Here is a 24,136-nt window from a genome sequence, read left to right on the forward strand (position 1 = left end):
CCTGTTAGAGACTAGCATAAACCTTCACACAGTACTCCACCCGAATAACTCTCATTGTGAACTCGTCAATGAGCGGCAGAGTAATAACACCGAATAGATACGGCCAAAGGAAAATATGTGAGGTTCAAATATAATTGTTAATGACACGCTAACTAGTCCTCTGATTTATTCCATACCCCATAACTAATCAAGCATAAATCATACTTCCATTTGCAACCCACCAATGTTACGTCTCCACAGCTATTGCGTCACCTGTACAGGATTGTGCATCGGGGCCCCGGAATAATTCCCTGGTGGATATTGTTGCGGGTTTTGTCCTGTCATTTGAGGGGTTTGAGGTTGTGCTGGGAAGTATGAACCTTTGTTGTCATATTGGTACTGGTTCACTGTTGAGCCAGTCGGGAGAGGAGTCGGTGGCATCTGATACTGGATTGCTGGTGCGGCCGGACTGGCTATGCTAGGAGCCTGAGGCGTATATGCTGGTTGAGGCTTAGGAGCCCAATCTTGAGGATTGTATGGTGCATGGGGAGCATAGGCTGGTTGGTGCGGGGCAATGAATGAGCTTCCTCGGTCTACGGGCGCAGGCGCTGGACTTTGCTGGGAAGTGCCTGTATGCTGGGGCGTTGGATATTCGGGCTGCTGCTGATACTGCGGTTGGACAGCTGGTGCTGGTGAAGGCTGATATCCGGTCTGCTGCTGAACAACATGTTGCACCGGAGTCTGGTAGACATTGGCTGTGTCAGCAGGCGGCGGCACCTGGGCTACAGAAGTAGGCTGCGGCGTTGGTTGATGAGGGACAGTGACAGCAGGTGGATATCCGGCTGGCGTTGCCGGGGCAGGTGGGAAGTATCCCGCTTGAGGTGCACCTGCGATCTGTCCAGTTGGCTGCGGCTGTACCTGTTGAGTCACATATCCTTGAGGGTTATCCTGAGGAGGTGTAGGCAAGACCATACTCGGGGTTTGTTGAACCTGCGGCTGTTGATACGGAGTTGATGGCGCTGGTGTAGCAGGGGGGAGAGCCTGGTGCATGGCAGCCATGTTGAACGGTTGCGGTGTCACAGCAAGGTTATAGGGCGGAACGCCTGTCTGTTGGTGGTAGAGAGGCTGCGGTTGTGCTGGCTGCATGTTTGGTGCATGCATAGTCTGGGGAGGGTACTGCACGGCTGGAGTCTGAGGTGCTGAGAACATCTGCGTGTTCGCCGGAGGCATAGGCGATGGTGCACCATATGTCGGGACTTGTTGCTGTGGGTAGTCATACGGCTGTTGCATTGGCTGCTGTCCAGTGACATGCGGTGTCAAGTAAGTCTGACTCTGCTGAACTTGCTGATGAACTGGAGCTTTGAGGTCCTGAGGGTACCCATTCGGTGTAGTATTGTAAGTTGGCAATCCAGGTGTCTGACCAACGGCAATATTATACGGCGGCGGCGGAGGAATTGCTTGATATGAACTCCCAGCAGCATAAACCTGCCCATTGTTCTGATACGGCTGAATCGTATACCCCGCCTCAGCAGCCTTAGCATCCTGAACAGCCTGGAAAACGCCAGCCTTCTGAAACGCTTTTCGCGCATCCTTCTTCTTCAAATGATCCGTATGCTTATGTTCAACCATCATCCCCGCGCCATCGAGCGCAGCATGCGACACGAGCTTAATAGCAGTCTCGTTCGCTACGATGGACTGAATGCCGTGCTCTGCACCAGCAGTCGCAACGGCATCAGCACCCATGCTTCCAACGCCAAGGGTGACGACGCCGATCGTTCCGCTGACTGCCATACTTCCAAGCACATCGCGCTTTCGTGTTTTATGCGTCGCGTTAAGTCGATTGAGATGTCGTTCGATGATCTCGCGTTTCTTTCGTGCGTTGTGAATCGCCGGTGCTGCCATCGCTACGCCAATGGTCGAGACGCCGAGTGTGAGGGGAATAGCGCATCCCGACACCGCAGTCGACGTGGCAGCGCCCGAGATTAGACGGGTGTAGTGCTCCCATTCTCGCTGTAGTTCCTCGAGCGTCAAGCCCTGGCATTTCTGGTCGTAGGCCTTGAAGTCGAAAGGCATCTCGTCGTCGCGGTATAATCCGTGTAGAATTACAGACAAAAGGCCAAGAGCGCCAAGAGCGGGTATTTGTGTAGCGACACATGGTTTCAGCTGAAAGTCCAAAATAGAAGTTCAATGGTCTAGACCGTGGAGATAAGATCATTTCGGCGCCGTAAAAGCCACGCGAGGCACATTCTCATAGAATTGGGCGTTAGTGAAGCAGAAGTGCAGGGGCTAAGTTGTTCTTGGGCTAGTGAGATGCAGTCGGGTTCAGCCGCACGAGGCGTTTGTGCTGGCTGAGTTAAGACAAGGCAGACATGTCCAATTGGAGGACTTGGTTAAATGAACGGAGAACGGCTACGTTACATGCAGACTCGGGAGAGGGGCTCGCACAGCTTGCCAAAAAGGTAACCTGTTGGAATATGTCCTTGCTGTACTGATATATCTTGAGCTCAAGTTAGCGCAGCACATCAGAACTGATATATTTGAGAACAGGAATACTTTCGACCCAAAGTGGCTAAGTTGTAGCGACTTCTCTATTGAAGGTATAGCTAAGAGAAACCAAGCAGTTCCAGCTACTTGAAATAGGTAATTATGTTTAGCACCATAGAAGTCTTCAAATATAATGGATAAATCTGATTGGAGGACCGGGTATGCTAGTCTGACTGTACGGAAGATAGCTAGTCATCAATTGACACCAAATTCTCTTCTCATGGCTCTGGGGCAGGCGGCTCCTAGCGTCTGTTCCGCGTGTACTTGCAATTCGAAAGACCATTTATACTTGCGCATTCGAATCGATGCCCTATAACGTCTTTTTACAGTTCAAGGTACTTTAACGGACCAGACGAGGCTTACTACCAACGGTCAAACGTTGACCAGGTCCAACGACGTTTGAAGCTGCTAATGAGATAGTTGTTTGGCAATGTGGCCTTCGGTGGTCAGTACTGCTTATCACGCCAGGTCTCAAGAATGTGAACAAAGGCTGAGCATTGAATAGATTTTATAGAGCGAACGCATCAGAGTGACACCATCTCCAGTGCGGTCTTTGGTTTTCTAGATAATGGCCAAATGTCTTATCTTCTTATCGATAACCGCGATTGCCAATCTCTAGGGTAGCTGAACCGGCGGAAAAGGAGTAACATCACGAATCATGAATCATCTCGAGACAATTTCTTGCGATTCTGTCGGACCGACGTTATCCTGACATTGCTCTCAACAAATCCCAAATGGAACTTCCCATCATTGGCCACGAGACGAACAGTAGATGAGTCTTAATATGCACAAACTCTAAGTCAAGCTTGATCCTTGACTCCAGAAATGTTAATCACGATTACCAACGCTAGCTCAGGCTGCGCCGTACTCATCCCTATCGTCCTAAGAAATGACGTTGCTTGTGGCTTATACCGTTGCCAAGACGGCATTTACTTCTGCACGAAAGCGATTGTCTTTGTGATTTTTAGTTGGCTTGACCAGATGCGCCAAGAAGCTGCGCCAAAGGCTTGTACAGTGAACCAATCTCGTGTCGCCAGTAACGTTCAGTAGCTGCCTGTCTCGGGTAGTCAAAACGGTTTCCAAGATGCTGGGACCATGTTTCTTGGCTTTATGCTGATCTTTCAATTGACAAAGGTCAAGGGCCGCGATCAGTCTACCTGAGGAATCATGTCCTTTCTTTCATAATATGTATTTTTCTGCCGAAGTTTAAGCTCATCTTTCCATATCATAAAACAGGTGCGCCGAATACACCAAGACCCAAGATGCAAGATCTCATCTCTTCGGAGGCAAAACCAGATCCGGAAGCTTCGGCAATCTATACAACGAGATGCCGAAAGCTTAAACCATTAATCCGAGGCTGTGTCTGTCGATGCTACCCTGAAACCAGGAAGACGTGATATATCAAAAATCCCTGCAAGCCTGCGGAAGATTCCATGCGGAAATCATCAGTGAGAAAAAGGACTGACTAGTCACGCGGCCAATCCAACAGTCTGGACCAAGCACCAGGCCCGTGATAGTTGCAAATAACATCTGCTAAGTGTGCATTATTTTCTTATCGCTCGCGGTTTAGGAGAGACAAGGGTGAATCTAGACCGCCAGCGCCAAGACAGGCCACTGCAGAACCTAATTCCTTAGTGCATTACCCCATGGAGGATCCCATTATCCCACATCGTTAGCGCGGGCTGTGCCTGGAACGTCGTCCACGTGGGCCACGAATGGGAAGTTTCATCAACGTCACCAAGCAATTGTTGGTAATTCATCGAGAGATATTGCAATTGACAGGGTAAAGAACTTGGATCTTGTTCATCGATAGGCTTCGAGATAGAGCTTGCAAAGTTTATTTGCGTTGCTGCGGGGGTCCAAGTCCAAGCCCAAGCCCCCCGTGGTCTGTGGTCTCTTGCGCCTCGCTTTGGTCTTGGCAGTGACATTACTACGCGCTAGACTGGATTCTGCGTCTTTCATGTCCGTCGCAATCAGATATAAAATTACCCATAATCGCGACGACATCTCATCAATCGTTTCATCATCAGCCTCTTCTACTTTATTCTACATCTCATCATCGCAATGCGTGTCTCTCAGCTTTTTGCAGTGGCGACGTACGTCACCAGTGTCTTGTCCTGCGCAAAGCATAACAATCACTACTCCCTCAAGCACAAGAAGCGAGCTATTGATCCTCGCGCTGAGCCTGGGAAAACGGACTGGGCCTATGAGTTCTCTTACAATTGGGGTCGTCTCAACCCTGGTACGTTCATCCCATTGAGACTTCTGGCAAACACTAAATGATACAATCCAGACTACCATCTTTGCCAGGATGGCACCCAACAGTCCCCCATCCCCATCGCCCTCAAGCAGGGTCTCTCACTGGAGCATTTGATCAAAGAATGGAATTATCCCGATGAAATCACCGGCAACTTCTTCAACTGGGGCTACGGCCCTGCATTCACCGTCCAGAACGAAGATCAAGTCTGGACGCAGAACCCCTCCTTCAGCTTCGACAATGAGACTGTCTACCTCAAAGGCTGGCACATCCACGCCCCCGCCGACCACACAGTCGAGCGCCACCGCTCCAGAGCCGAGCTTCACCTCGTCCACGTCAATGCGCAGGGCAAAGAACGCGCCGTTCTTGCTATTCGTCTTGACCCAGGTAACAAAGCCAATAGCTTTTTCGGTCAGCTCCCAAAGATGATTGGCTTCAACGAGACAGACGTCAGCGAAGAGGCTACGCTCAATCATAGACTGCTTCTGGAGAGTGTTGATTACTTTGATGAGTTTTGGACTTATGAGGGTAGTTTGACCAGTCCTCCTTGCACTGAGGGTATTCGCTTTTTCATCGCCCGACCGATCCTGTTTACGAGTGTGCAGCAGATGAGGGCAATTCTTGGGGCTTCGACTTATAGTGCTCGTGAGGAGCAGTTGGTCTGGCGCCATCGCATCAATGTTTAGGGGCCAGTGTAGAGTATAGATAGATGACATAGCGCGAGGTAGAATAGAGGGGGCATTACCCACCATAACATCATGACCACGTCAAGTTAGACTAATTGAGTCTCACAGCATCGTCTCTCGGCCTTGATTAGCTTACAGGCTATGTTAATGAATCATGGTATCGAACTGTAGATTGGCCATCGAGCTTGCGTCGTGTGCCAAGTTGTATATAATAGAGCATTCCCTAAATCGGAACATAGTCTGGTCCGTGTCGCCGCCATTTACTAACGAGACTAAGCCAGTATAATGACAGGTGATTCAGATTCAAAATATGCTGGCGATGGGCGTCAGCCGCACGTGTCGATGGAGAAAGTCGACGCTCATTCGCCGCCCGAGACTTGCCAACTTATGACTCAATCAGGCATCGCTAAAGACTTCCATGGGCAGACCTGATCATCAAGTCCTTTTTCGGTGGCATCTTTATCTCACTCGGATCACTGTTCGATCTTGTCGTCGCCGGTGGACCGCCAGGTCCACGCGAATCGAACCCATCGCTCATCACCCAACTGGCTGCCTTCACATTCCCAATCGGATTCGTACTCGTCATTATCACCAACGTTGAACATGTAATGAGTAACATGTCAGTTATGATGTACACGACTTTGCAAAGAAAGACGAGTCTATACGACCTCGCAAAGAACTGGGTTGTTTGTTACATCTTTAACCTGGGGGGGGAGGGGGGGGGGTTGTCTCTTCTTTACAGGTGTTTTGGCTTGGTGGAGCGATACGTTGAACTCGGAAGCGATGTCGTCGTATGCCGTTACACAAGCCGAACAAAGAGTCAACATCAATTGGTGGTTCAACTTCACGAGAGGGATCGGCTGCAATTGGCTCGTGGGCTTGGCGGTGTATCTTGCCACGAGTAGCAAGGACAACCTCTCCAAGATCGTTGGTATCTGGATACCCATCTGGGCTTTGTGAGTGTAAATCAGACTCTATATCAAATGAAACAATATTAACAAGATACTGCAGCATGGCACTGGGCTACCAGCACTCCGTGGCCAATTTCTTTCTCGTCCCGATTGGAATGTTTTACGGCACAAACTTTAGTGTTGGCAAGTTCATCTACCAGTCTACCATCCCTGTCACGTTGGGGAACATTGTTGGCGGTGCTATCATGACGGGCGCTTTCTTATGGTTCTTATACGGGCGTGATGATACATTGGCTACACAGACTGGGCAACTTCTGAGTGGAGAAAGGGAGAGTCGAGAGAGGCATGTGGCCTATAGCTCTGGATCTGAGGAGGAGACAGTGACAACAGGGAACCACGGAAGAAGCAGACGAGACGATAATATGGTTTAAGACAAGGTTTGCCATAGCGCTTCCGTAAGTGGATAGGATCCGATATATATCCTTTTATGTTAGTATTACCGTAATCCTCCAACATCTCCATCATAAGATAAACTATTTATATTTTCTCTACCTAGTCTAAGTCTGTTATTCGATGACTTAGGTCTGTCAACAACACCTTCGACTCACGCAGTATTACTTTGCCACTATCAATCTACGCCTAATCGAACCATCTTGCCCCGTGAGGTTCGTCCTGAGATTGATGATGTAGCGGTCCGCTGGATCACCTGCCTCACCATCACGGTAGGGCTTCCGTTCCACCTTTCCCGCGTGTTCGAGCATGCATGTTGTGCAAACAGTGTCCGGGTAATTTGGTACCGCGACCGGACAAACCGTCAGAGCGAGTGCGATATTACTTTTCAGATGAGTGTCAAGGACACGCGTCAGGTGGAATATACCGCTCTTCGTGACACGGCCACCTGTAGTTCCAATGGAACTCCGGACAACATCTGGCCATCTTCCAACGACTTCGTCCATTGTGTAGACCTTTGCGTTCAGGGGCACGATTTCGGGGGGCTGGCCATTGTGATGACAGATAGCTGAAGAGCTCATTCTAATTACGGCGCTCAAAGCATCGCTTGGGTCCACGATTCGCCAATGGTTCTTCGTCTGGACGCGATACGAGAGACGGTAGAACTTGTCGTCTATGTGGCAAAGAATCACATCAGTTTTCACTGACGTCTCGTCCAAGTCCAGGCTCAGACTATGGTCAATAAGCGACGCTGCCTTCTTGTACCGAGAACAGAAGTGGGACGTGTCCTCTGTGTTCTCGGTTTCGATAATGGCAAAGTTTTCCTCAACACTCCGGAACTGTACGTCGTCATGCCTCTTCGTCACCACCCCAAGTCGGCCCTTCGAGCCAACAAGTCGGAAGCATCCGCGCGCGGAGAGCCTGCGAGTCAGGTCTAGCCAGGGCGCCTGCGCCGCCAGATCTCCGTACTGAATCGCCGCGAATGCCGTCCCGCCGAAGGCTGGGTCTGTCGGTTCCACAGGTTTCTGGAACGGGCAACCTAGGTATACACACGATGCTACGGCAAACCAGGTATCCCACAAGACCTTTCTACCTTCCATAAGCTCTAAAAGCAGAGTAATCATTCCCTTGATAATGTGGGTAGTATCAGAAACAGAGGATACAGTGTCAACACAAAATCCATCTGCCACGCCATGGGCTATGAGCAGTAGAGCTTCTTCCACGGCTAGTCGATAGAGGCAACCTGGTTTAAGACTCCTGATGTTCAATGTACCTAACCCCGCTCTCAAGATGGTGCATTCTGAACATCGACATTCAGCAGCCACTTTGGATGCCATATCCTTCAGAATCGGGAAGAATTCAACTAAGGTGATCAAACGGTAATCTGCATAAGCCTCCATGCCCAAATCAGCGTATTCACCAAGGATAGATTCGACCTCTGCTAGGCTTTTGAAGGTAATTGGAGGACCAAACGAACTGCCCCATTGTAAGCTGAGGATTGATGGTACTCTTCCCAGGGCTAGTGAGACTGTCATCTCGCCATCGGCAGCTCGTTGGAGAGGCTCGGCACTGAACCCTGGGGAATCTGTTTGGGGAGATAGTGGGACGCTCAGCAACCACTGCATCATAGACTGTGCTGTGCACTTTATCACGATCCGCACACCCTCGTTCCACATAGGACTTGCCCTAGGATACAGACGAGGAATTTCGTACAACTGTTGCCGGATTCCCGGTTGCGGCAGTGAGTCATCAAAGTCGGAAGAAATGTAGCCTGTTAGAAAGTCCTCAAACCTCCCGGAAACATTACGCAAGATTTGGTACGACGCCTGATGCACACCACTGCAATGACCTTGGTCAGGACATGGCGAGGCGACGTTGACTTCGAGCTCGCGCAGAGGGTTTCCGAAGTCTGCCCGGTAGACAATATGCCCGCCGACATTTACGACAATCGCGCCGTCGTAATGCAAGAGAAGCCATAGCATGACATCGCGCAGAAGATGCGTTGTTCGCAGGATAGCTTTGGATGGGCAACGAGCGTATATGGTGTTGACGACGATACCAAAGTCAGCAGGGTCGAGGTAGTGGCCTCGTGGGCAGACGGCTAGAAGCTCGTCAGGAAGCGGGACTGTGTCGCAGCCAACGTTGACGACATTGTACCACACGCTTGAGACAATCTTGCGCACCACTGCTCGAACTCTTGTATGCTCGGGGTCATACATAAATGCATCTCGAGTTACGACGTCGTGCTCTTTCCCTCGCAAGCGGTGAGACTCCATGATACAGGCCGTCACCGTCTCGGTGACGAGCATGTCGTCTCTATGATGCTGGAAGAGGCACGCTACAGTCGACACGATCCAGCTTAGGTTCGGATCCCCAGCCATCAGTCGGCCCAGCGACCCCGAGTGCTGCAGGAACAGCGGCCGAACTGGCAAGGTATCGAGTCCTTGGATGATCTTGTCGAAGAACTGCTGGCCGGTCTGGTTGGCAAACGCGAAGCCCTTGGCCTTTTCCATGCAGTCGAGAAGCTCGTACTGATTCAGCCGTTCGCGACCGAGCCACTGCCCGATCTCCCACGCGCCTTTAAGCAGGGACCCGGACGACGAAGTTGCCCGAAGCAAAACAGTTGTCAAGTCAACGGCTCGACTGGCGAGGTCTAGCCTCCCAACCTGCATGTTCTCGGCCATTGCACACTGGTGCCAGTTTAGGTAACGTTGCGTAGCTAATTGTGCTTGAGGACTATTTGGCGAAGGGAGAAGACAAAGGTTCAACTTCAATCCCTACTTTGTTTTAGTCGCCACCCCACAGCACCTACGACCGGGAAGCGGGGTTGGGCAGACAATCGCTCGCAGTAGAATTGATGACAAGGGTGGATGGATGTGACTGGTCAGGCGTGGGAAGCAGGCGGCATATTTTCAACCCCCCAGATAACAAATCATTGGGCGGTGGTTATCCGACTTGAATTGCGCTATGCGAACCTTGGAAGCTATCAACTCCGTTTTTGATCAGACATGCAGGGCCGTGGGCCACTTGGCACCTGTCAGCTATGATCTGACCAGACGCCAGGAGTTGATAGCGGAGAGCTGAAACGTGGAAATGAACAGCCCGTCTCGCACCATATGACAAATAGAGAATGAAAGAAAGTGGTCCATGGTAGAGTATGCAGGGAATTGGCTAGCTCTTCAAATTGTCTCTCTTCTTTTCTCTCACTCGCGATAAGAGGGATCATATCATGCTTATGACAACTGCACTTATTGGCTGCCCATTACAACAAGAACATGAAGTGATATTCCTGCATGGAGTCGACTAACTGCACCACATGAATCTCAAGCCTGCAGCTAGCGATGGACTCTACCACTCATTCGTTAGGCAGAGCGGGGTAGTAAGATGTCTTGTAGCGGCTCCAGGATTATTTTCCAATTGTTTAATGATGCTTACTTGTCCGAGCAAATTAACAGCCCCGCTTCAGGCTGCAAGTAGGCAATTATATCAAACCGATCCGATCATGGATGGGCTACTGCATATCGAGCCCGTACATTGCTTTCTGTTCACAGTGGGTTACAGAAGTTGGGCATTAACTTGATGCCCAACTGCACATTTAAAGGCCTAAGATCAAACGTGGTAGGTATTATGCACCTGGCGTATAAATCTTTATTAAGCCGCTTCAAGTTTCGTACACAACGGTCATTTGGGTTATCTTCAACTTATCGACTCGTAGGGAAAAGAACAAACTACATAATGGCAGACTCAAGTACCCTATCGCAGCACCGACCACAGTTAGTCGAGATGCTTCTTCGGCCTCCAATTCTGGAGGCGCTTCGCTCCTTCTTGACTCTTCCAGACTTCTTGGCACTATCCCAAGTATGCAAGCGACTTTACATAAGCAAAAACGATATTCTTAGGTTGATTTGCGGAATCAACGCTACACTCAAGAGCTTTGTGGCCGACGCTACAATGTTTCGATCCCAATTGGGACAGTATAACGCCGTGATTTCAGGACCTTTTGCCCTCAATTTCTTCCAACTGGGCAGTAACAAAGTCTCAAAGTTGGATATCTTCGTCAAGGAAGGAGCCGATGCCGATCAATTCACGGAATATTTGCAAAGGACTGGCGAGTACAAGAACAATTCAGAAGTCGACATGGTGAGAAGTCAACGTCAAGAGTCCGCTATCCATGAACGATTCCCGCTAAGTTCTTAGCAGATTCCAAGACGTAGGGTTTATAGTAGACTCTCACGGCCGAATACCCAAATCCGTGTCACTCAAACAGCGGGGCTGCCCCTTGAAACAATCCTCACTTCTTCATCAACAACAGCAATCCTCAATCTCATCACGTGGAACAAGGCATATTGTATCTTTCCTCGCCAAACCCTTATCAAGCATGAGTTTTATCCTCTCCGACCTTTGGATGATGACTTTGGCTCGGAACTGAGCGATCTTTCTCTCCATGGCTGGACAAATCGAGATATCATATGGCCTGACCATGCCAGAGAAAAATCCCAAAGCTTTATTCCTGTAAGGCGCGTTGCTGATAGCTCTAGTCTGGTGGTTGCCCTGGACACCAACTCTGTCGTTCCCCCAGCAGTTCCAGATTATGTAATTGAACTTTCTCAGTTTGAGATTTCTGGGGATGGCTTGCAGTTCAATACTACCACGACCGGGTTCGGGCAGAATCAAGGACTGGGCCAGTCCGGGCAGAATAGCTTTTGGCAGAGTTTTTCCCCAAACGCCGCGCCAAGGTGGTCCTTCCTACAAACTAAAGCAAAGGGGTTTTCATCTCCTGCTTTACGCCACTGTTACATCATCACTTCTTCAGAATGTCGTGACTTTGTGAGCCAGCGAGTCCGGCGTTGGGCTTGGTTGGAGGTCTACAAATTAGAAGAGCGAGATCGACCCGTCCAACCCTTCGCATCAGTTCCACTGATTTCAGAGGTCTCAATCCCCCAAGGATTCGAACTCCCACCGTCCTGGGATTACGCTGACGATCAAATACCTATATGGTATCGACAGTGGGAGGACATAAATACAGGAAGGGGTCTGACAGGCAAATCCATACAGCGGGAAGCATAGCGTAACCAATCAACATTAGCTTATACGTATACGATGCGTAAACTCATGACTGGCGAGTGAGTTCAAGGGGGGGCCCACTGTCAGCGATCCTTAACTCAAGCTAGGTACTCTCTGCTAGAATAAGCTCTCAGCCACAAGCCTTAACTATAAATAACACTTCTAGCCTATAACTTAGACATTAATACTATAATAACTAACTAATAGCTATAATATAAAGCTAATATAATATAAACTTAAATAATAATTCCTTAACTAGCCTTAAAAGTATATAAAGCTTTAATCTTTTAGTTAAAAAAAGTTAACTTAATACTATAAATACCTAAGATCTTTAAGATAGGAGAGGTAGTAGCGGTATTAAGTTTATAAGTAAGTTATAAGGTTAGAAAATACACTTCAGGTTTAATATAATAGGACTAATAAATATAACCTTTCTAAGATAGTTAGTATCAGATCCCTATCTAGACTTCATTCGCTCAAGACACACTCTACTGATATTGTGGAATACTATTAATAAGATACCACTGAGTCATACTAAGGTATCAGCACGCAGTTAAGCCATTTACAAAGCTTCAAGGAGAAACTCTTTAATGACAACGCAGAGTTGGTCAATAAGGCAGTGAAAGTAAATAAATCTATAGAGATATGGATGATACTCATTTATAGGTACTTTTAAGTTCTATTATAGTGTTTTACTACTTCTCTAGAGGTGATTCAGCCTTAATGTCTGGTGTAAACTCTCCATCAACCTCTCCGTCATCCTCATCTTCATCGTCCTCATCGTCCTCATCGTCCTCGTTATCCTCGTCATCTTCGTCATCTTCATCGTCTTCAACATCGTCTTCATCAACATCTTCATCATCTTCATCATATCCATAGTCACTGTAATCATCATTCTCATTCTCCTCCCCGGAATCCAAGTTATCCGCCTCGTCGGTATCATAATCGTAATCATCGTCTTCTTTATCCAAGTCCTTAAGCTCCCGTTCATTATAGCGCGTACCTTCACTGTCGTTCTCAAGCTCCTTTTCGTCCTGCGTCTGAAGCTTTCTGTTCACTACCTGACGATCTGATTGCAATTTCTCTAGCGGCTTTTGATTCCTATCTTTGGGCACCGAAGAGTGAAGACTTGAGGTTCGGCTATCAAAAATAGCGACCCCATCCACGCAACAACCGCGGTGCACATTACCGTCGTTGGTAAATTGAATGAGCCGAACCTCACAGTATGTGGACTCCTTACTGGGAAGCTTCTCTGACTCTAGGGTCGTGCTGTCTTCATTCCTCTGGGGACGCATAGTGTTATCAGGAATTTCGCAGTCGAATGGTCCCACGCCATTCACATAGATCAGTGAACCGTCGGACATTTTGCAGTAAGATTGGGAGGCATGGCCAGCAGGAGGAAGGCTAGGACATTGGATAGAAGCTTGTGCCTGGGCCGTGGACTTGGCAGCGGCGATAAGAATAAAGAGCGCAGAGAGGAACAGAAAGTTGAGTTCCATGATAGTGACTGGCGTCAAATGAATAGAATAGAACAAGGTGTAAATAAGATAAGAATAGGCACAGAGGTTGAATGGCTAGCCTAGTTGCAATGCGAATTTGTATAACCACTCTAGACCACCTAAATTACAGGCAGCTTGACATTGGGTCGAAATATGGTGTTTCTAGTATATTATCACATCTGAGCTAAGCCTAAATGTAAGTTCAGCTGGCCTTTGGTTGTGGATCTGCGAAAATGCCAACAAATTGATCATGGGCTCAGCTCGCCACAAAATCCATTATCGGACGGAAGGGTCAGCTGCCTTGCTCCGGTGTAGCCGAGCCAATATGACATATCATGCAGTTTCATGCAAATGCGTCTGTGTGGCGGAATTGGTCAGCAGATCCGTGTAAAGTATGCACGTCGTCGATAAAGGAACTTTGTGGGTAGGTGAGGGCAGCTGAAAAGTAACAAACGTTAGGCTGAATCATATCATGGTAGGTCTTTCATGTTTTAGCAAGTAGCTGAGCGATGGATTAGTCAACGGTCAGGGCAGCTGCTCTATGACGCGGGCTCTTTTGCTTATTGTAGTATTGCCAGGTAGGCTTTTGTCTGAGTTCTTGGCGATTTAAGTTGGAAACATTGAGAAAGTGGCTGCAACATCAGAAAATTCTTCATAAGGCAAAAGTCAATTTGAGAATAGGAAAGTGCGGATTTCAATGGCCCAAGCTAAATTTGGCTTGTTGGTAGTTATATCCTGTTGCTACCCAAATACTATATCGAATACCAATATCAAAGGCTCAAAGCATACTTGTAAGCGAGCGACAGTTTAAGGACTGCCTAGCCCTCACGATGGAGGGCAAAACTGCATGCTGTAACAGCCATGAGATGCAGCAAGTGTGCACTTTCCAAGAGAGAAAATGGTACCTGCGGGACAAGACGGTTGGTCTCGAGAGACACACTTGTCGCCTAAGACGACTAGAGGAAGAGCACATTTGGGTCTATCGTTGGAGACGCACTTGTTATCCTCAAGACTCGAGCCGTAGGGACAAGATGGGGCAGTAACGGTGACGCACCCTTCGGCCCGCAATTGGCTACCAGGAGGACAATTTGGCCCATCGATAGAAACACAGGAGCCGTTGACAAGTTGTGTGCCAGCAATGCATGTTGGTTTATTGCTAGAAATGCAGTTATCCCCTTCCAAGTGTAGATCGCTCGGACACTCTGGGAGCTTCCCCGCAATACACCCCTGCGGTGAGTAAACATAACCTTCAGGACACTTCGGACCTGATTGGCTGACGCACTTGTCCCCCTGGAGGTGAGTGTTCGAGGGACATGTAGGAGCCTCGCTGTGGAGGCAGGCCTTTCCGTCAAAGATGGCACCTCCAGGGCAAGCAGGGAGGCCGTGCGAGACACACGCAGTTCCGTTGAAAGTGAACCCTTGATCACAGCCTGGCGGGTGCTGGGAAACACAATACTTGCCATCGAAGATGGTATTATCTAAACAAGTTGGACCTGTGCTGGCAATACAGTTGCCATCTCTCAGTGTTCCTGTAGTGCACACGGGAGTGCTGGTTGTGACGCAGAGATTGCCGCCATCTGATACCGATCCTGAAGGGCATGTAGGAGAGCTCGTAGAGATGCACACGTCCCCGCGCGGACGGAGAATCATCTGGTCAGGGCAGGTTGGCGACTCCATAGACACGCAGCTATCCCCTGACAAGACAGATTTCCCTGTGCAGCTGGGTTTCTGAGGCATGACACAGGCTGATCCGTCGAATATTCCCTCATCGCATGAAGGCTTCTCAGCAAAAACACAAGCTCGATTTGATAAAGTAGTTTCATCTGGACAGTAAGGTGAATCGCGATGTGCACAGGCATGTCCATTGAAGGTGAAGTCGAGCCCACACTCCACCTCCCCAGGTGTAAATACACATTGTGCACCTTGAAAAGTACTTCCGGCTGGACAAGCTGTAGATTCTTTGGCAGGTAGCAAACATCGTTTAGTGGCTTCGTCCCACTCCATGTTTGCCGGACAGCAATACTCACTGCCTGTTTTGGGGTCCCGAGATATCACCAAACCACCAGAGCAGACAAATGGTTTCGCACAAATATTGTCCATGAGGCTCGCACCGTAGACACAGAGCGGCTCATCTAGGCTTTGACAAGAACCCTCTTTGAATTCGCCCTCCTTGCAACTGGGTTGCTTGTCCGAGATGCAAACGCGTCCACCGAATTTCGAGCCAGTGGGACAGATAGGTTTCTCTTTGTGGGTGCAGCTCTTGTTCCCTTGATCGAACACAAAGCCAGCTGCACACGATGGAGCCTGCTTCTTGACACATAGGCCATCTTCAAGGGTCGTCGAAGCTGAGCAAGAAGGTGGGGTCGAATGGATGCAAGATCCTTTTTCTAATTTCTCCCCGAGCGGGCAGGTTGGGGGTAAGTTATGCACACAGAGGTTCCCAACCACAGTATATCCTGCTGGACAAATCAGAGACTGTGTAGAGACGCACGCGACGCCATTGAAGTCAAATCCTGAACTGCAGGAGGGAACTCGAGTAGAGATACAGTTGCAGCCGTCGAACCGAGCTCCTGATAAGCAACCGGGCTCAGTGGTAGAAACACATTTCTCCGCCTGGAGAACTGTACCAGCTGGGCAAGATGGCTTCTGATTGGAGATACAGGATCCCCCCTGGAGGGACGTATCGGGTGGGCACACAGTTGACGGTTTAGAGACACAGGTAGTGCCGTCAAAGAATGTGCCCGTAGGACAACATTTTACTTTACTTTGGGCATCGTAGGATGGGGTAATGTCATCTAAGGACACTTGGACACAAGGACCGTCGCAAAAGGTATTGCCCGGTGTTGAGCCAACAGGGCTTTGGGGTGAAGGTGATAGGTGCTGTTGGTTCGGGGCGTCTTGAGAACAAACAAGACAAACAAACAGAGCCAAAAGAATGACTCGAAGAGTGGGGTTCGCCATGCTGAGACTCGAGAGTTGGGGATAGAAAGATGAAAACAATGATGAGTATGTCTGAGCATCAAGACATGGTTGGCTTTAAGAGCTTGGACGCGACTGCATCCAAAGCAATCAAGAGCTTGTGTATGAAGTCAGGTCTCTGTTGGAACCATGTTTTACCGAGCCGTGATCCTACTGGACAAGGCTCGCGGTGCGAATAGCCAACCCCTCTTCCGCTCGCAAGAACGCCCGCGGCGCCTCGACGAGTTTACTGATACCTGAATCAAAGTTTTTGCTCACGAGAAAAGGCAATCATGGAACCATTACCCGCTCGCTATATTGCGCTATTTGCTGCATGCAGACGAGAAGGAACTTAGCTTCCTGCACGACGGGAGCTGACAGCACCTAGCCAATTCTTCACATGATGATTGAGAAACAACCGAATACGACGGTGTGCAGCTGCAAAGCGACGAGTCGGTAAAAGAAAAACTACTGTCTAGGTATGTCGTGTTGGAGCTGATAGTGCATATGGCCGAAATAGGTAAAGAATCGACAAGTATCTGTGCACACTGTCCCGTGCCACATGATATGATGTGAAATTCGGTGCAGCTTACAGATATACACGCACAACAACCCTGCAAGTGCCAGTCCCGTCCGAGCTGAGATAAAGTGGCTGGCTGAGCAGCCATGTAGACAACACAGCCATTTCCGCAACCCTGGATGCAACCTATCGACCCAAAGTAGCCAGCTGCTCGTCTTGGCGCTCCTCGGTCGGCCCATAGAGTTACTGGTAGTTAGTTATATCTCCCGGTGCATTGAAGGGGTTCAATTCCAGAGAGAACAGAACAATAAACCTACCCGGATATCGACCAACAAGCATCGTTTGTCCATTTATTTATAACCAAGAAAATATGTTTTGCGCCTTTTACCTCATCTATGTGGCCTGTCTTGCCGCATTATCTGCTCCGGTAGCGGCTCAATCCTGTAACACCACGGGAACATATCAAGCTTGTTGCCCGTTGTCTAACGGCAAGGCTCTTCTGTTCGACAACAAACAATACCGAGTTCGCTGCGACTATCAATATCACGTTAGGGAAGCCACAATTTCCACGCTGAGTCTGGAAGAATGCGCTCGAAAGTGCCATGAAAAAGGGACTTGCGTTGGTGTCCGCTGGCAAACGCCCCAAAATATCGGCAGGAGAGGGCGATGCGATTGTCTCCTCGACGAGAACCTTGCCGTGAATCCGCAGGGTAAACACGTCTCTCTTGCATTGATCGAGAGTGCGGATAACGCCACAGATATCAATGACTGCAACAATAAGCTCAAAACCTGCGAAGAAGGCCGCCGAAACGATACCACAACTTGCAATACCAAGGTCAACCAATGCGAAAAGGACAATGCTGTTGCAATCGAAAAGTGCAATGAAGATTGCAATAAGAGGACCCCGATATGTAAAAACGATTGCAAAAATGACAACAAGAATGATAACAAGAATGACAATAAGAATGACAACAAAAAAAGTGGCCAAAGCACAAGTAGCAAAAAGAAAAATAACAAAAAGAAAACAACCAGGGCCGAGTTCAAATACATTGGTGGCAAAAACTGGATCGAAACGCGTCACTATATATACAAGTGTACATATTATGCTCAACGAAACCTAGAAAAAAAGGGCCAGGTTGTACCCGACGATAGAGCTTGCGGTCAAAGGTGTAATCGGCGGAAGGGTTGCAAGTGGGCATACTTTGATTCCAAGACCGGAATATGCAAATTGGGCAGGGGTAAATTCAAGATGGGATATTTGAAGAAATGGGGAGCACGAGACAGAGTGGTAATGCACGTAAAGGAATGAGGTTCCAAGAGGTTGAGTTGAATGATGCTTACCTGGAGATTTTCCCCGGGTTTGCCATCGTTCGAGTTGGTGGGTTGAGCACTGGGAAATGGCAGCTGGACATAGCGAGATGCTTGCAATAGAGTTATGTTGGAAATAAAATAAAGATGTTTGAAGATTAATAGAACCTCGATCGATCTAAAGAAACTACAGGGCTGAGTCCGACTTTACCATAGGTAGTGACGACTTAACCGCCATTGCAGCCCACCCCCTACATGATTCAGACCGGGAACAAACAATCAAACTTCACCTGTAACAACCGTTATGCTATAGTAACGAAGCGGGAGCTGCCGCGGGTCATAAGCCATGCGAATCCACCCTGCCCGTCGATCAACTAACTGGGTAGCTTGGTGCTGTCATAACACAAGCTTGACTTGGCTAAAGCCACAGTGTCCCTACTTTCACAGTCGGCTAGATGACCCTAAATTCGGAGGTAGTCCCTCGGCATACCCTCGGCATAGCCCCACAAAGTCAAATCTATCACTGCGGAGAAAAGCACCAGAGTCCCAGTCCAGACATAACTAGACAACATCGACAAAATAAATACTCCATGTTATACCAGAACATATCGGGCATCGCTGTACCTCGTCTGTAGCTTATTAGTCCTCGGAACATCAAGGTAGCATAATGCAAGCGAGGTAACAGTGGAGCGTTTCGGGTTAGATCATTAAGTGCCCGGCTTCCGACGATATATATATCTACGTAATATTGGCTATGTTATAAAATACCATTTTACTCCTTGCGTAGTTATCTCTCCCTCGTACATTAATATCAACCCGGGACTGTGCCTTTATTGAGAAAGATCACGCTTAGCGTCGTCATCGGAAGCCATGTATCAACAACAACAGATCCTGTCTCGAGTCATTGACCTGGCTAAGAACCCAAGAGTTCAAGTCACTGCTGCAATCCTTTTTGCCTTTAAGTCGCTAGGATACTGGAATGCTTGGTATACCAAGAGGAAGGTCAACAACCATGTCAGCGACCCTTCATGGGATTGGAGCCGTGAAATCGTGGTTGTCACCGGAGGGAGCAGTGGAATTGGAGCTGCTATAGTGTCGAAGTTTGCCGAAAAAGGTATCAAGGTTTTGATCCTGGATCGGATCCCTCCCGCCACGAAATTGGGTAAGTTCCCTCAGGATCACGCATTTATTGGCGCGCAAGTGGTGTGCTGTCTACAGACATCTGACGTTGTTTAGTCCCAAATACATACTTCTACAAGATCGACCTCACGGATTCGGAAGCCATATCATCGGTTTCTGACCAGATCCGAGAGGATCACGGCAACCCGACTGTTCTGATCAACAATGCTGGATTCGCAGAACTTACATCTATACTTGACTCCTCAGAGTCTTACCTCAGAAAACTCTTTGATGTAAACCTCCTCGCTCCCTACCTCCTCACTCAGCAGTTCCTCCCCAGCATGGTCAAACGAAATCACGGTCATATTGTCAACGTCGCTAGCCAGGCATCCTTTGCCACGCAAGCGACGAATGTGGCATATGGATCCACAAAGGTCGGCCTACTGGCGTTCCATGAAGGCCTTGGCCAGGAGCTGAGATACATCTACAAAGCCCCTCGCGTTCGCACCAGGTCAGTCACTTCCTCCTTGTCATGAGACACCTCCTGACGCTTTAAAGTGTTGTGCATCCCTCTTGGATTAGGACAGCCATGACAGCAGAGATGGTCGCAAAGGGAAAACTGAAGGATACAGTTACGCCGCCCGAGGTTGTCGCTGACAGAATTGTCAATCAGGTAATTTCTGGCTTTGGTGCACAGATCATTGTGCCTTCGAACTTGTGGTGGACTTCGTTGATCAGAGGACTACCAGGATGGCTTCAAGAGTCATTGCGAAATCAGGTCACGCTCGTTTTGATCAACGCCATGGGCAGTGGACCTAAGTAATGCAGGATAGACCCGGCTTAGACCTTAGTAGTGCATATTTGCTTGATCGATATCGCATTTAGCTTTCAGAAGGCTCCTCCACTAGAGAAACTGATGGGTACGATATTAATAACATTTGATTCAGTGCAATAGCTACGAGAAAATTCTGTCAAATAACTGCATATTCCGTTCAAAGGGATTCTGAAGGACTAAGAAGATGCCAGGTTGTGCCAATTTGTCCTCGAACTCTATAACCCGTGCAAAGATATTTCTCTAGTACGCAACACCAGGCCAATCAATAATCGCATCATCAAACCCTTCTGGCCTCAACTCATTTGCTGTGCGAAACATCTTGGAGATATTAGCTAGAGTAGCCTTCTCATCTTCGTTCAGATCATAAGCCGTAAGCCTCGTCAGCTCCTCCAACCACAAGGACCAAAGACTTGTCTCCCATCCACTAATTGAAACGAGACTGGTGGCTTCACAGCCCGATAGAAGCAGCATCTCAACCATGTGAGAGGAGCTGAAACGTGAGTCTGCTGGCTGATCGTTAAATTTGCCACTGAGAAATTGTTTTCTGAGGGCATGGTATAGAAGGGGCTTGCATCCACGTTGACAGTCATGAACTGATGCTGTGAAGCTGGAATGGGTCTTAACAAAGTTCATTGCACCCGCCTCAACGGCGAGTAGTAATGCGATAGGTGGACAATTATTCGTATATGAAGGGTTGCACACCTTACCAGAGTTTGATGCCTTTGCAAGTCTCTTAAGTGTAAGGCATGAGCCTCTCCATTCTGATAAAAGTGAAATAAAGGGCGAAAGATGGAACAGGCAGTTGTTACTGTCAGCGGGTCTCTGCTTGTCGGCTTCAGCTCCCCACCAGAGTCCCTCCTCGAAGAGATCCATGGCCGCGACTTGATTATCCTCACAATGCTTCTGGACAGCCATATGTACACCGTATAGTGATAACGCTGTAGCTGATTCAAATTCAGCGTCTTTTATCTGCAGACAGTCGAGCTTCCATGAATTCTCATCGCTCAGAAACTCAAAGACTGTTCGGTGCATGAACATGACCTTTGCCTCTGTTATGGCACCACCCGAGGTTGCACCCTTGGAGTTCGCAAACTCTAGTAATCCCCAGCATCGACTCCTCAGCCGACCTTCAAGTTCTTCACATATCTCCAGCTTGTCCTCAGCGTCAAGAGGCTCAATGCACACGGGCTGCGCATTATAGTCATCCACGAGGGCAAGGCCTAGCGCGTATAAGCCTTTCTGAAGGAAGGGCGACTTGGTCTTCTGATATGTGTAGCAGATCTTGAGCAACCGAGCTCCTTGTTCTTGATGCCGTCTGTGAATCTTGCTAAGCATATGCATGAACATGTCTTTAAGTTCTGGAGGGAGTTCGTCCACGCGACGACGAATCTCTGCAAGGCGATCATGGTCATCAAAGCCTCCACAGATAGATCGACAAGCGAGTATTATCCAGAGCCAGACTCCACAAGACTTATCAACAAGTTCACTCATCAAAGAGGCTGACTCTGTGGGATAGCGTCTCATGTGTCGTTTCATTGAGGGGTGGTCCCCGACTTTGAACTCAACATATGCTTGTATGTCCCGTCGCGTAAGTTCTTGCAGCCTCATATGGGGGTACTTTCGGTAGGCGGCGACGCAAGATGGAATAGGTCTACTGGACACTATGACTTTGGACTGTTTGTTCCGAGCCAGGTTGCTAATAAAGTCGATACTATCAGCGTACTCCCCAACAAGTTCATCAAGCCCGTCGATGAAGAAGCAAATGTGTCCTATCCTGTCGCTGTTTGCGGAGATAACTTCAAACGCTTGCCGGGTCTCCGCTACCGAAGGTAAAGTGATATCATCATGGGTGGTCAGATCCTTATCCCGCAGGCTGGACTCTCGTTCAAGTATTTCTTTCCACATGTTAGGAAGTGTTTCTTGAATCAGTGACCTGTTCTTATCCAATATCTGGTGAAGTAATGTACGGGAGAGTCCAGCCTGGCTTTTCTGGAGATCTGTTCCCAAGTTGGAGAAAAAGTAATGGCATATAAGCAACCGGCCTCCTTTAGCCCATTGAGATAACATTGACGTGATTCGCTGATGCCCGAAGACAAACTTCATCAGGGTTGATTTGCCGCTCCCGGCTTCCCAGAAACCCAGTAGATGCCCGAGCAGTTGAGAAGCCAAGACGCGAGATCATGCCAGGACTCGTTATTGTTTGAACCTTCGATTGCCCATTGAAGTGTATCTCGGTGATTTCTCGAGATGCTTTCGGACCTGTCGTTTATCATCCTGAACCACAGCGTGTTCAGGATGCGAGCCTGACGCATTCTATCCAGATTCTGCTCTGTTGATTGAGCAATAGCTGCATGGTTTCCTGCCGCTTCCTGGAACAACAACAGCTGTCGCACATCCTTCTTGATGAGCTCGATATCACTCTGGATCATCGAGCAAGCTGTTTCGGAACTCTCTGGAGGAACCACTTGATCGAGCTTGGCTGTCAGCTCCGCAAGATCTTGGACAAGAACCTCAAATTTCTCTTTGTCCCTGATGACCCAACGTGTCTTTTGGGCAACAGATGTTGTAGTTGCCTGGCCTTGTACCGCAACTGGGAGTGCCTCGAGCCGTCTCATAAAGCTCTTCATCCGATGCTGACTGAACCTCCAGCCAGATTGCGATGAATCTCGTCTTTGGCCGGAAGTAGCATGTTGTAGCGGAAGAGACCCGGTGAGTAGTTCGGGCGGTAGCTCTGAAAGGTCCGGCCCAAGACTCATTGAAGTTGAGATGGGAGGCAGGGTCGGCGTCTCAGTGTCATTTTCCCGTCGCAACCCATATCGTTGTTGTAACTGGTTCGTGTCCGTCAAAATCGATCGAATAGAACTAAGAATACGCAAAACAAGAGTCTGGGTACTCGGTTCATCGAGTCGCACGTCGTGATTAGGTTGAAGAAGCTTGACCCGATCTGCCCACTGGAGGAGAAGGGCCTTTTCAATATCTAGCTTGATATCGAGAACTTGGTACTGACGGCCCATATGACGCATATCTACAACGGTATTGAAAACATCGATCGTGTCCTTAAAAGCGCCGATAAGACCAGCGACACCTACGACGCCTAGTGCGAGCCCAGCGACTTCAGCCATTGCGACATGTCTTGATCCAAGGCCTCAGAAAACAAGCTGGGCTGGAGGCGATTGTTTTATTCTGTTAATAAGACTTTGATCGACGTGACACAGATTATAACGCAACTGTGATTGAACAGCTTCGGGCATGCATACGAATGAGGGGTTGAGGCCTGGCTCGATCACCTGACGTGGCTGCTTATTCTCTTTTGGAACGTCACTTGCTACTCGTCAGTGGACCCATGTATATTTATTTTATGTCAGGCAGCCAAACTACAGATTTATTGTAAGTCGCTGCCCCAGCAAGAGGCTATCGCGACTTCTCAGAAGTCTATTGCTAAGGGTTCGCTGTAAGTGCAGTATGTGGTGCATGTATCGTATTTTAGAGTTAAGCAACTGGTGTATGCGACTCAGGTATAGTTCTATACGATGGCTCTGGATCTATGTGTAACAAGAGATATGGCGCATATCTGGAAACAGCCTAATAGAGACATGCCAACCTTCTTATGAGGGATCTAAGAATTTCTTTATTATACAAGAAGCTGCCCGGATTCTTCTTTCGTCATTTTAAGCTTAATTATTACCTTATGGCTCACTTAGTAGCTTTTGTTGAGGCAGTAAGAAGCCTTCCAACAGGAGGCTTCTCTAAGTTGCAGCTTTCAGCCTCAAATCTCCAGAACCGTCTTCACTATCATGATTGCACGAACCCCATAAAGAGAGCTTGTGACAGCTTTCCTATCGGCAGACTAGTGCGTCAATTAATTACTCAGAGAGTATTAGTTGGAGGCTTAGCCTATGAACTATTGAATGAAAGCCCAAGGCTACACCGATGCTTACTTCACCATCGACGCCACTACCGGCCGCCTCTTGCTTGACAGCACTTTGCCCATCTGTTGCTACTTCCC

General features: G+C 48.5%; 8 protein-coding genes across 8 annotated transcripts; 4 read left to right on the forward strand and 4 right to left on the reverse strand.

Moving 5' to 3' along the window:
• Positions 1-240: 240 nt before the first annotated feature.
• On the reverse strand, positions 241-2,052 carry J7337_001889 (uncharacterized protein; the record flags this gene model as incomplete). The annotated part of the gene is made up of 1 exon (XM_044819622.1): positions 241-2,052. The coding sequence occupies one exon, from the start codon at positions 2,050-2,052 to the stop codon at positions 241-243; it is 1,812 nt and encodes a 603-aa protein (XP_044687324.1).
• Positions 2,053-4,587: 2,535 nt separating this feature from the next.
• On the forward strand, positions 4,588-5,466 carry J7337_001890 (uncharacterized protein; the record flags this gene model as incomplete). The annotated part of the gene is made up of 2 exons (XM_044819623.1): positions 4,588-4,765; positions 4,817-5,466. 2 exons carry the CDS (start codon positions 4,588-4,590, stop codon positions 5,464-5,466), a joined length of 828 nt encoding a protein of 275 aa, XP_044687325.1.
• A 783-nt stretch (positions 5,467-6,249) lies between these two features.
• J7337_001891 (uncharacterized protein) lies at positions 6,250-6,808 on the forward strand (the record flags this gene model as incomplete). The annotated part of the gene is made up of 2 exons (XM_044819624.1): positions 6,250-6,422; positions 6,478-6,808. The coding sequence occupies 2 exons, from the start codon at positions 6,250-6,252 to the stop codon at positions 6,806-6,808; spliced, it is 504 nt and encodes a 167-aa protein (XP_044687326.1).
• A 197-nt stretch (positions 6,809-7,005) lies between these two features.
• J7337_001892 (uncharacterized protein) lies at positions 7,006-9,511 on the reverse strand (the record flags this gene model as incomplete). The annotated part of the gene is made up of 2 exons (XM_044819625.1): positions 7,006-7,049; positions 7,084-9,511. The coding sequence occupies 2 exons, from the start codon at positions 9,509-9,511 to the stop codon at positions 7,006-7,008; spliced, it is 2,472 nt and encodes an 823-aa protein (XP_044687327.1).
• Positions 9,512-10,610: 1,099 nt separating this feature from the next.
• J7337_001893 (uncharacterized protein) lies at positions 10,611-11,024 on the forward strand (the record flags this gene model as incomplete). The annotated part of the gene is made up of 1 exon (XM_044819626.1): positions 10,611-11,024. One exon carries the CDS (start codon positions 10,611-10,613, stop codon positions 11,022-11,024), a length of 414 nt encoding a protein of 137 aa, XP_044687328.1.
• Positions 11,025-12,586: 1,562 nt separating this feature from the next.
• J7337_001894 (uncharacterized protein) lies at positions 12,587-13,390 on the reverse strand (the record flags this gene model as incomplete). Its single annotated transcript, XM_044819627.1, has 1 exon — positions 12,587-13,390. One exon carries the CDS (start codon positions 13,388-13,390, stop codon positions 12,587-12,589), a length of 804 nt encoding a protein of 267 aa, XP_044687329.1.
• A 5,656-nt stretch (positions 13,391-19,046) lies between these two features.
• J7337_001895 (uncharacterized protein) lies at positions 19,047-20,118 on the forward strand (the record flags this gene model as incomplete). Its single annotated transcript, XM_044819628.1, has 3 exons — positions 19,047-19,338; positions 19,413-19,806; positions 19,878-20,118. The coding sequence occupies 3 exons, from the start codon at positions 19,047-19,049 to the stop codon at positions 20,116-20,118; spliced, it is 927 nt and encodes a 308-aa protein (XP_044687330.1).
• A 252-nt stretch (positions 20,119-20,370) lies between these two features.
• On the reverse strand, positions 20,371-23,252 carry J7337_001896 (uncharacterized protein; the record flags this gene model as incomplete). The annotated part of the gene is made up of 2 exons (XM_044819629.1): positions 20,371-22,025; positions 22,337-23,252. The coding sequence occupies 2 exons, from the start codon at positions 23,250-23,252 to the stop codon at positions 20,371-20,373; spliced, it is 2,571 nt and encodes an 856-aa protein (XP_044687331.1).
• Positions 23,253-24,136: the final 884 nt, after the last annotated feature.

This window comes from Fusarium musae, chromosome 1 (assembly GCF_019915245.1).
Source record: "Fusarium musae strain F31 chromosome 1, whole genome shotgun sequence".
NCBI classification, from domain to species: Eukaryota; Fungi; Ascomycota; class Sordariomycetes; order Hypocreales; family Nectriaceae; genus Fusarium; species Fusarium musae.